General features: G+C 36.2%; 1 protein-coding gene across 7 annotated transcripts in view; it reads right to left on the minus strand.

Moving 5' to 3' along the window:
- Window positions 1-12,984, minus strand: part of lmx1bb (LIM homeobox transcription factor 1, beta b) — a 144,758-nt gene that overhangs the window by 10,728 nt on the left and 121,046 nt on the right. For 6 of the 7 annotated variants that reach the window (XM_087263385.2, XM_087263383.2, XM_087263382.2 and 3 more), the window contains 3 exon segments: window positions 10,178-10,353; window positions 7,703-7,780; window positions 7,165-7,231 (listed from right to left, as the gene is read on the minus strand). In XM_087263385.2, the coding sequence (XP_087119511.1) occupies window positions 7,165-7,231; window positions 7,703-7,780; window positions 10,178-10,353 (321 nt within the window). 7 annotated transcript variants of the gene reach the window in all.

Below are 12,984 nucleotides of genomic sequence, written 5' to 3' on the forward strand. Positions count from 1 at the left end.
CATATTCCAGCCCAAGTCCATGATTCATGACATCACGGACGACTCGAGACCACCTTGCAATTTCCCAAAGGGGAGGCTGACTTCACAAGACTTCTCAATATCTCAGACCACCAGAACAGTTCATCTACACTTCGCTGTCTTTCTCTCTTTCTTGCGTCTCTATCAGTCAATCATTTTCCATAACTTCTTTGAAAAAACACTGGTATTGGTTCAGGATGGTAGAGTTCATGACCAAAGATAGATCACGATCAGGCTTGAATTAGCTGATTAAACGGGATATATCATAAAAATCAGACGTTTTTGTGTGTGTTTAAGGAACTGGGTCCCTGTTTTATCTACAGGGATAAATCTTTAGGGACTTCCAGCCTGATCTCACGAGAAAACGTAAGAATTTTACATTTTGTTTAGTAGCTAATTCGTACAAATTTGTACGAGTTCAGTCATATGAAAATGTACGGTTTTAAAAAGGAGGCGTGGCACCCAACCCTGCCCCTAAACCTAACCGTCATTGGGTGATGAGCAAATGGTACTAAATTATATGAGTTAGATCGTACAAATTTATAAGAATTAACCACTAAATCAAAAAGTTACGAATTGCCATGATATTGCGATGCCAGACTGCAATTTCATAAACCGTTCTTATTCTAAAACAACGGAGCATTCATTTTGTGTTGTTTCTATATAACATTTTAACAAAAAAATGTCTTTTAAAAGCAAAATTATTTGTACAAAAATATATATTTAGAAATTAAACGAATTGCTTTTAGTTCAGAGCCATAGCTAACTAGTTTTAACACATACAGTAGTGGTTTACAGTGATTTATTTATTTGCAACACTGTGCAGTAGTTCACTTTGCATAACACAAGCCGTGAGTTTCCACTTACAGTATCTTGTTGTAATGATGACATATGATTCTTTTGTAATCAGTGTCCATGCTTCACATTAATCTCACCCTGTCCACATTCTTTAGTGATTCTAAAGGCGGTCACACACCAGATCAGAAATGCTGCACACTCCAGGGTGCTCTGGAATTTAATAAACTACATTAGCTATAGTGTATGAGTGTAAATGAGTGTGTATGGATGTTTCCAGTACTGGGTTGTAGCTGGAAAGGCATCCTTTGTATAAAACATATGCTGGATAAGTTGGAGGTTCATTCTACTGTTGCGACCCCTGATAAACAAAGAGACTAAGCCGAAGAGAAATGAATGAATGCTTGTAGCTCATGTCAGCATGACTACACCATCGCCATCTAACCTGAATGTAGAATCATTATGAGAAAGAATAGTAATGCACAAATTAATCATTTTATTTCTCCCATTCCTACTACCAATCTAGAAAAAGTGAAAAAGGACCACCCGGTAACTTCGAGTAAGCCATTATCTCCAAACAAGTGAAAAAATGGTGGAATATCAAATTATATATATATATATATATATATATATATATATATATATATATATATATATATATATATATATATATATATATATATATATATATATATATATATATCAAGAGTCTGCCATTTCTGTTTACTCACAGTAGCAGCTGAAGATTTATAATCTCTGTGAACATTATAATTATTGGTAAAGTGTTATATATTTAAGCAAAACATATTTTATTCTGGACTGCTTTATGAACAGGGGTCAGTTCGAAACTGTGAATGATGGGTTAATATCAGATCTTCATGCTTTAACTTAAAATAAAAGAAATGTTCCACTTTATGTTTTGCGAATGTTTCCAAATGTCTGTTCTGAATGTGCTTGTTAACATGTGACCAAAGAAGTAACCAGAGCTTTGTTAAAAACATTCACTGTCAGAATAATTTTAAAACACGGGTATTTTCAGACTTTTAACATTTTCTGTAAAGACAAGGGAATTGTATTCATAGTGTAATGCCTATTTTCAAAGGCTTGCACATCAAAACAGAATATAGTAATAAACAACTACATAAATGTATCTGCTAACTGTTCAGAAATGTCCCAGTGAAGTCTAGAAAGTTTCTAGAATATATGCAAGGGTCATTTCTCACATATTGGCTGCATTAGATTCAATTGTTTTGTTGTTTCTGTCAGAATATCATTTAAAGATTCTGTCCTCTTCAGGAAAAGAAAGTTTAATTTTTATTTAAAGTGACACTGTGCTTAAACTTTCAAGCAAATAGGTAAATTTGACAAGCTTTAATAAATCCTAGATGGGGTATTTTGACACTTCACAGACAGATTTATTGAGATTTATTTTACATGTTATGACAATGGGCCTAACATGTCTGTAATTAATTGTGACAGTTGTACTGAAGCAAACACAGAGAAACTAGACTCAATCTGTCTATTTTACACTTCTAATGTGTTATTCTTGTACTACACAGCTGAGCCAAAGCCACAGAAATTAATGCATCGTGAGAATAGTCCAACATCAGTCTATAAAATAAAAGTATTATTACTCGTGGTTTATCGCTGAAGATGATTCAATGATTGTCTGGATTATGGCTTTGCAGAAGTGCAGACACAAGGGTGTCTCTTCAGCAATAAAATGTCAATATAAACTCTCAGTTTCCCACACAAATAAAGATTAGAACACTAGCTCTTATTTATTTGTTATATATTATATAAGGAAATGCATGTTTAAGGATCTAAAATGTAAATAAAATTATATTAGTTATATTTTATATGATTGATTATTAAAGTTGATTCTTCAAGTATATAAATAAACTGTGCTAATGTTAAATGTTCAAGCAATGTCATAAACATACTGCTTAGTAACAATCAAAGTGATAGTACACACAAGCATTTACTCACCCGCAAGACATTCCAAACCTCTTATGAATTTCTTCTGTCATATAAAAAGATTAGACAGTATATGCTGTAGTAGCCACTAACTTTCATGGTTTAAAAGAAAATACAATGGATAAAATAATATCTTATTTGATCAACCTCAATAGTAGAAATTCATATAGGTTTTGCAGTGAGTAAATAAAGGCAGCTTTCTGTTATTGTGTGTGATTTTTTTTCTTTAAATTATTTAGTTTTGAAAGTGATGGTTCACCCAAAAATGTAAATTACTTCATAATATTAATCTCATTTGCGTATAGGTTTCTTTCTTCTGTTAAATGCTAAATATTTTTTTAAATGCTGGTTTCTGGACCCCATCGACTTCCACAGTGGGTATTAAATTTACTATGGAAGTCCATTAACCAGCACTTTTCAAAATATATTAATTTATTTTCAACAGAAGAAAGAAACCCAAACTGGTTTTGAACAAGGGTGAATAAATGGCGACAGAATGTTAATTTCTGGGTGGACAATCTGTTTAATCACAAGACTTATAGGGATAGTTCATCCAAAAATATTGCCCAAGTACAGTAAGGTTTACTCTTTTCCAAAACAGCCATAAGAGGCAAGTGTGTTCACACTCTATCTTTAAAATAAAACTGCTTTACGATAATTTCCACAGTCTCTAAAGAGAAACGCAGAGAGTGAAGAAATAAATATGAGTGATGGAGGAATAGACTCCACAGCCTTACAACAAATATTTGTACAGGAATTAAGACTCTTGAGCTGTAGAGGAAACATTTGTCCTCCTCTGTAGCGCTTGGAATAATATTCTTCACGTTTCTATTTTCCAGACAGTCTCATCCAAACCCATCTGTTACAGAAGCTCAGTTGGATCGTCTCAACAGCATATTAACTGTCGAAAAGACGCTACTTGACAGATTAGCTCTTTAACACTCGCAAAAGACACATTAGCTATAGCTCTGCTAAAGAAATAAATGGAATGTCATCAAACATGACTAGCAATGTCTAAAAGGGAAAGTTAACCCCCAAAATTACTATTTTGTCATTATTTACTCACCCTAAAATCGTTCCAACGCTGTTTGAGTTTGTGCTAACACAAAATATTTTGATGAATGCTGGAAATAACTAACCGATCACATAGTATTTTTTCCTTCTATAGATGCTAATGGCTACCGGATTTTGGAAACATTCTTCAGAATATCTTCTTTTTGTATTCAACAGAAGAAAGAAACACATAAAAGATTGGAACCACTTGAGGGGGAGTAAATAATGACGAAATTGTAAAATAGTCGAGTGAAAGCTGTGAACTCCAAGTGTGAAGATCACAAACACAATGGCTCATCATTTATATGCAGCTGCATGGCAACTTGAGACTTTTCTGAAACCGGGTTGCTGGGTCTCTTCCAGCATGGGAGGGAACAGGGTGGGTTCAGTGTGCTTCAGTTGTAAATTAATTCATCCACCTCCACACTTCCTCCCTCACACAAGGGCTGCACTTGACCTCATCTACAGTGACGAGGGGTCAGCGTCTGTGTCGCTTGCAGTGTTAATTTCATCAACAAAAATAAGGGCAAAAAATTATTGTTGCCTGCAGCTTGACACAAACAGAAACTTGACATTTAACATGACTGAAAACTAGTATGAATGCACCCACTCTGATCCACTCATCTAATGGATAAAGAGTGTGTTTTTGTTGATGAAAAAAAGATAAAAACTAACCGATATACAGTTGAAATCAGAATTATTAGCCCACCTTTGAAATTTTTTTTTTTTAAGTATTTCCCAAATGATGTTTAACAGAGCAAGGAAATTTTGACAGTATGTCTGATAATATTTTTTTCTTCTGGAGAAAATCTTATTTGTTTGATTTCGGCTAGAATAAAAAAAAGTTTTTTAAAACTTCTATGGTCAATATTATTAGCCCCTTTAAGCATTTTTTTTCGATAGTCTATAGAACAAACTATTATGCTTAAAAATGTCCCCAGAAACTAGTGAAAAAAAAACAGGGGGGCTAATAATTCAGGGAACTAATAATTCTGACTTCTGTATATATTTTTTATAATCTGCTGCATTGTGCTGTTCATTCACTTTATGAGCAGTTCAGACATATAAATTGTCACATTATGGTGCAGCAGATCTGTTGTGTTTTTTTTTTCTTTAATGAAACCATTTTCATTGACAATTAACACTGGTCACCTGACCCTGTTTTTAAGAGTTTGGATAAAATTCATGATGTGAAAAGTGAGATATTTCACTTACTACTTTCAGATATTCTTTAGACCATGATTGCTATGGGAGAAATTTATATAACACATATTCAGAAGTTTAAAAATTGAATACTTTCGCCACTTATTTTTACAACAACGCCATTTCACAACATGAAAACCCAATCAGTTGATAACATAATATAATGTTTTTGAAAGCGATTCCATTCTATTTGTAAACTGCAAAAATGCAAAGGAAAAACTTTGAAAAAAAAATGTGAGTCAGTTTTGAATTATTTTAAGTTTTAAATTTAAGTTATTCTATTCATTTATATTTAGAAAAAAATGTTTAAAGAGGGGCAACGCAGTGGCGCAGTAGGTAGTGCTGTCGCCTCACTGCAAGAAAGTTGCTGGGTTGCTGGTTCGAATCTCTGCTCATTTGGCGTTTCTGTGTGGAGTTTGCATGTTCTCCCTGCATTCGCATGGGTTTCTCCGGGTGCTCCGGTTTTCCCCACAGTACAAAGACATGCCATACAGGTGAATTGGGAAGGCTAAGTTGTCCATAGTGTATAATTGTGAATGAGTGTGTATGGATGTTTACCAGAGAAGGGTTGCGGCTGGAAGGGCATCTGCTGTGTAAAAATGTGCTGGATAAGTTGGTGGTTTATTCCGCTGTGGCGACCACGGATTAATAAAGGGACTAAGCTGACAAGAAAATGACTGAATGAATGTTTAAAGAGTAATTTTGTATAGGGCATTTAGCTAAAACAGGGGCGACACACTGTTTAGCACTGTCACCTCACAGCAAGAAGGTCACTGGTCCAAAGACAAACACTATAGGTGAATTGAATAAGCTAAATTGGCCATAGTGTATGTGTGTGAATGCAAGTGTGTATGGGTGTTTTCCAATTGCAGCTGGAAGGGCATCCGCTGTGTAAAACATATGCTGGATAAGTTGGTGGTTCATTCTACAATGGCGACCCTCTGATTCATGAAGGGAGTAAGCCGAAGGAAAATAAATGAATGAATTGAGCCAAAATAAAGGTTTTGTCTAATAACATAAATATTAATAATAATAAGGAGTCTAATAACCCAATCTTCTGAAAAGATATTTTAAAGTTTTTGAAAGTGATTCCATTATCGACGAAAAAAAAAAAAACCGAAAAAAAAGTCACACACTGAAACAAACAAAAACATTGCTGTCAGACACCATGTTTCAGGAGTTTAAATTTAAAGTCTCCATCAAATCACACACACAAAAAACTGAAGTTCAAATAATATTTGTTCCATCCTTGAATGTAAACAGCTGGGGAAGAAATTACATGTGCGATAAAAGACAATTAGGCCAGGTCTTTCTCACTTAGGTGGGAATGATTTAAATTTAGGAAACTGCAATGTCAACAAAAATCTCAGGAAACAATTAAGGAATTTGAGGGATTGTGTAAATGAGTTTTTGATGATGGAAAACTCCTTTTTCAACCAACATTGCAGTTATTTTTAATTATCAAACAGCAACAATACACACTGTAGTAAAAAAGACAACAACAAGAAATTAAATTCCTCTGAATAGGCTATATGTACAGCTAGTGTTTTTCAGCCAATGATGAACTTTCAATGAAAGCTTTATGTGACTATTTTCGATTTCATATGGTTGCTTTTTCCAGCATTGACGTTGTAATGAAATTCAAATATAATTAGTTAAATAGACTTAAGCATTCATGTGGTTGTTAAAGCGTGCAAAGAGTTTAAACCCAGGTGTTGTCATTAGCAGCAGGATAGCACAGAAATTCTATTGAAAATACTGGGGTAAAATTAATATATTTTAAAGACATGGCATGGAAAAATAAAACTTAATGCAGTGCCTCTTCTTTAGTCTGATACCCACTTTATATCTTATATCAGCCAGGCAGTGAAGATCTATGTATTTTTTAATCAATCTGATCTTAAACGTGGTGATTTTGTATTGGATGACAATTAACTGGAAGCCCTGGGGCTGGCTGACTGAAATTAAAAGTCGGTATGCACATACCCCATTGTGAAAATGCAGAGAAAAATGACTGCAGATTGAAAATAAACAATGTTATTTTATGCTTGTTGACCTCTGACAAATCATATTTGTGACTGATACGTTTGCCTTAAGGTTCATGTCAGGACATTTTACCTTGGCCCAGCCTTTGGGAGTTCTGCTGCTCCTGTTGCTGCTGCTGTCTCCGCGCCAACTTCTTCATCTGAAAAAATAACGATAAAAGCACAATCAGAAAACTTCGCGACTCCCCAGACCAACTCTGGGCTATCTGAAGAGAGATGCTCCTTGTTGTTCACCCCTGCTTGAACTACGCCAAGCTTGATCTGGCTGCATTATATTATCCACAGCCTTTTGAAGATAAAATCAGGGCTCTGAGGTGGGTTTCAGACGCTAACGTAAGAGCAGGATGGATGTGAATACATCTCTCGCGAACTCTTGGGGAGTTTTTTGTGGAATGCGTCGAGAGGTTAAGCTTCAGGCAGATAGCGACTGAGATTTGCTGTCTCGAGACTCACTCGCTCTTTCCCTTTTGGCAGCGTTTGCGAGGAGTTTAGTGCGTTGTTGGAGGATTACTTGCAAATTGTTGTGTTATCTGCTCCTTGGATGTACATTATCGGGTTTGCGCGGGTAATACTGGATGATTCATATTGTAGTGTACAAGACCTGGACTCACCTTAGCTCTTTGGTTCTGGAACCACACTTGAACCACGCGTACGCTCAGACCTGTCTCTGCAGCCAGTGTCTCTCTTACCTACAGCATAAAACAAAAATCATTTATGTGTTCACTGAAGAGGCTGTGTAATATTTGGAAATACATTTACAAAGCATTGACATTTTCTCGTTATTGTAACTTTATCTTAAACAATGTCATCGTTGTGATTTCATGTCTTGTAATTGCGAATTAATCTAAGTACGTACTACTTAACCTCACAACTGACATCAAGTCTCACAAATGCTACAGTACTTTTTCTCACAATATGACAGTTACAGTTACTATATGTGACTTTATATCTTGTTCATTTGACAATTTATTGACTGTGCAAATTTCTGAGGCTCACAATGTGACTGTCACCTTTACATTAAAAAACATGGTCTTACATGACTTTCTTGATTTAGCTAAATTGAGAATTTGAACCGGCGAGGCAGTGGCGCAGTAGGTAGTGCTGTCGCCTCACAGCAAGAAGGTTGCTGAGTCACTGGTTCGAACCTCGGCTCAGTTGGTGTTTCTGTGTGGAGTTTGCATGTTTTCCCTGCCTTTGCGTGGGTTTCCTCCGGGTGCTCCGGTTTTCCCCACAGTCCAAAGACATGCGGTACAGGCTAAATTGTCCGTAGTGTGTGTGTGGATGTTTCCCAGAGATGGGCTGCGGCTGGAAGGGCATCCGCAGTGTAAAAACTTGCTGCATAAGTTGCCAGTTCAGTCCACTGTGGCGACCCCAGATTAATAAGGTGACTAAGCCGACAAGAAAATGAAATAAAAATGAAATGAGAATTTGGACCTTCTCAAAACCGGTATAACTGCAGTTACTTCTCAAAATTTCTCACAAATTGAAATTTCACAATTTATTTTACATAATTGCAACTTGACACATAATATCTTATTGTATTCCACAGTTGTGATTTTATTTGTTGAAATGTGGATTGTTTTTAAAGAAATAGTTCCCCTAAAAATAAATGTTTTTTACACACTATTTACTCTCCCTCAAGTGTTTCCAAACCTTCAAGGTTATTGCACACAGAATCTGAAAATTTTGTTCGCAATTTTTGCAAGTTAAAAAATAAATTAGACCTCGCGTTGTGTGAAAAGTATTGACACAATGCCTCTAAAACTTTCATTCGTTATAAAAAAATTTGAACCGGGTTTGATTTTTTCTGCTTTTGCATCTGAAAAACTGCTTTAAGATTGTTCAAGCGAAAAGCTAAATACAGTATTCCATAATTTGAGCGACAGATAACCTGATGAAAAACACAGTGCATAAAATAAAGACAGAATGTGGAGGGCAGTTGAGAACCCCTACTGTATATGCTGGATTCAGCGACTGGTGCACCTCCACAGATGCTTGTTGTTGTGTGTGTCCATACATTTGACATACTGCCCATAGACATTATAATTAAAGCATGACAGTCCATTGCTTCGAAATGTCAACGCGGCCACCATAAGGTTTTGTTTACATACATGAATGTGTGAAGTATCACAAGTAATGTCAAAATTCCACTGATTTCCTAAAAATAAACTTTGCATTTCGGAATAATCATAGTGCAGCTCTTTGATAAGGAGGAGAACTCTCCTTCCACTTTATGTAGGCTAGTATTAAAAGAATATGGACACAATGTGTAGCCTATTCTTCTTTCTTGTTATACTCTGGAGAAAAGCAGAATCTGCTTGAACTGACTCTGAAATGTTATGCGTTTTTTCATAATGGATTAAATAATATGCATTGGACTCAGTGTGCAAGGTTTATTTACGTGACATTTTTTTTTGCATATGAATACAAAAAAAAAAAAATTGCATGCAAAAATTTTGGATTTTGGTGTGTAAAGACCTTTACACTTCTTTTTCTTCTTTTGAAAACTAAAAAAAAAAAAAAAAAAAAACTGAAAAAAGCTTCTTACCTGAAACCACTGACTTTCATAGTATTTGACTTCCTGCTATGGAAGCCAATGATTACAGTTTTCCAGCTTATATCTTCTTTTGTATGTTTAATCTCTACATATTTCAATTAGCTCCATCTTTCAAAACTTTATTTCACACAATTGTTACTTATTATACATTTATACCTCACAATAGCTACAGTAATAGTACAGTTTCTATCCAAAGATGCAAATTAGATTCATGCGCAAAACTTGAAATCCCACAAAACATTTTGGAAATATAACACCGTTTTTCTTGTGGCGACCCCTGATGAATAAAGGGACTAAGCCGAAGGAAAATGAATGAATGTATGAAGTTTATTCTACTCAGATGCCTGGATAAGTTGTTATGCGAATCTTGGTGTTTTTCCATTAAGAATGTTTTTATGCAATGTCCCAAATGCGCTTACAAAAGGGTGGATTGAAACATAGCTCAAACCATTTTTATTCTTATTGACTCATGATCTGACATCCATATAAAAACAAGAGATGGAGGAAGCTGATATCCGGAGGAACGCACCTTCCGGCAGGGTTTGGAAGACACCTCGAACGACGCCTTGAAGGCTCGTCTCTGCTGTGTGGTGAGGATGGTACGTGGTCTCTTGGGTCTTCTAGGGTCTTTCCCATCATCTCCCTTCCCGGTGCCTCCCGAGCCTTTCTCCGGCTTGATATCCAGCTCCTCATCTTCGCTTTTCTCTGAAAAGAAATCCATCATTCATCAAAATCAGTAAAAAAAAAAAATCTGCAAAGTTTTTAGACACTGATAAATAGGTGTTTTTGTTCTTTTCAATTTTAGGGTATTCAGTCTCAGCGCATCCATAACGAAAGGAGACACATGTGGTTTTAATACTTTTGTTATCAATTTATTAGTGCACGAGTGGGCCACATCCACTGCAACCCTGACTGTGAAGTATGTGAATTTGTCATTGGACTGGACGTTGTGTCATTTAAAATTAATAGCGCACGGCTTTGGCTGTTTTGCACTATATAAATCTTTGATAAGAATCCAACACACAGCAAATGCGACGTTTTGGGAAGGTATGAAGGCAGAGTACATATGGGAAATGAGTTCTAATATCCAGGGGAAGTGAAACAGATAGCGAAACCGCAAATTCAAACAGCGAACATGCTCACAGAAAGACTCGACATATCAAACTGCACAAGCACATTTTCAGCTCACCAATCCATAAAGTTCAATTCAATATCTGGCCTCATATCACGAAATGTGTTCATACGAACTAATCAAAGTGTCTCAATTAGTCTAAGGTGATCCTCGGGCGGGTTAATCAAGCCTGCCCTGTGTCGTGATAATCTCTCTCAGTAGGTCCAGCTAATGTGCCATATTCACAAAATGGCTCCTGGCTTTCCTACTGTAATTATTATAGTCAAGCAGGGGATTGGCTTTATTGTTCAGTGGGTGGAGGTTTCATCCAATAAGCCACATCAGCTTGTGTTTAATAGAATAATAATAGTAATTAAAAAAAAAAAAGGTGCCAAACTGTATAACGTGGCCCAGTTCAAAAGTTAAAAATCCAAATGGGCACGTTCCCAGCGTGACTGTTTTCTAGATTAAGGGCTTCTGCAATTTGGCACAAGTGGCTTTCATGGCATCAGCAGTTAACATCTCTGGCGATTAGGCCCAGCAAATGGTTTGACCCTTTTTTAGTGATCATCAGTGGGAGATACAAACATGACAGGCTGATTTGGTCTTCGTTTTTCTTTTTCATCTGTTTCTGATCTCTTTTTCTGCCAGTAGTGTGGCGTGCTGCAAACCAAATGGATGCTTTGCCATTATACTTCACATCTTGTGTTAGGTCAAATTGGAATCCTCAAACACACATTTACAAAAAAACTTTCAAACATTATAAATAAAGAAGAGAAAAGAAACAACCATCCAAAAAAGAGTTGATGCAGTCTTGAGTAGGCATTGGACAAATTTCTCTGCAGTTGAGAGTGTGTGCTGCATTTAAATGAGACCCATATGGGAATGCTAAAAGTAAAGCTTGAGATGCTTAATGAGCATGAACTGAATCTTCTGTTGTCACTCACAAAGGTTCAACCCCTTCTTCTTTCCAGCACCCATGTAACAATCGCCATTGATCGAGCCTTTTCACAATAAAACTACAGCACATCAAAGATAGCCTGAAAAACATGATTCAACCAATAGAGTTGTGGTGTTTCGAATCATTATCTCTGACTTTTAAAGACATTCAATGTGTTTCTAGCTGCAGATGTGGATTTGTTTAAAGTTGCTGTCTGAGTTAATAATGCTAACATGCTAACAACATGTTGCATTTGCTCTTGAGAATCAGTTTCTGGTTCAACCAAATCTGTCTGAATCAATCAAATATTCACATTTTATTCAAGAGTTTACACATAGCTGATGATTGGTAATAAAGTGTGTTTCTGAGCCCTGAGCTCAGAATCCTGTACACCCCCCCCCCCTTCCCCCTCAACCCCTTGTGAATTTGTAGCTAAGAGATATAGCTGGCTAAGGCTAAGAGTTTGTCTTATAATGCCATTTTAGATTAGTCAATTTACTTATATTGTATGTCTTTTTACAGTAGGAGGAAACCTGGGAACCCGGGGAAAACCCACGCGAGCACGGGGAAAACATGCAACTTTGCACAGAAACGCAGACTGGCCCAGTAAGGGCTCGAACCAGTGGCGTTCTTGCTGTGAGGCAACAGTGCTAACCACTGGGCTGCCATGCTGCCTATCAGAAGAAAATGAGTAGGGGTGGAAAGGGGGATTCTTCAAGATGAAGATGACTGTGAAAAACTCTTTTTTCTGGTTATTTATAGGGAGTTAGTATTAATCTGATTGGCGCACTATGTGAAGCTGATGTGGGACTAGCCATGATCAATCATACACATGTGATCCTCTTGAAATTAGTTTATGAATAAACCGCACTTATCATTTAGGCTACTAGGCAAGTCTGTGAAAGTTGTATTTAAGGTTGGTCTAATTTAGTGTTTCCGTCAAAGTTATACATACAGTAGTCAACATTTGAAGTGGACTAAAACTTTTCATAAAAGTCATTTTAAAACTATGGAACAACACCCATTCTTGTCTTACAGGATGACAATTTTGAAAATCTTTTTTGATCCACTTTGAATGTTGACTAATTTATATACAAATAATTGTAGATCTGTTGTGGCTGTTTATTTACAGGACATATGACACTGAAATGGCCTGAAAATAAAAACTTTTTAAAGTGAGTTTTAAAGCGCAAGTTTTTTGGAAAAAAAGTGTAACCATCACTCAATGTACTTTGTAATCACCACAAAGTAATTTTGTGAAAACCATGCTATCATGTGCATTGTT

The sequence above is a fragment of the Danio rerio genome, chromosome 8, assembly GCF_052040795.2.
Source record: "Danio rerio strain M-AB ecotype USA chromosome 8, GRCz13ab, whole genome shotgun sequence".
Classification (NCBI taxonomy): domain Eukaryota; kingdom Metazoa; phylum Chordata; class Actinopteri; order Cypriniformes; family Danionidae; genus Danio; species Danio rerio.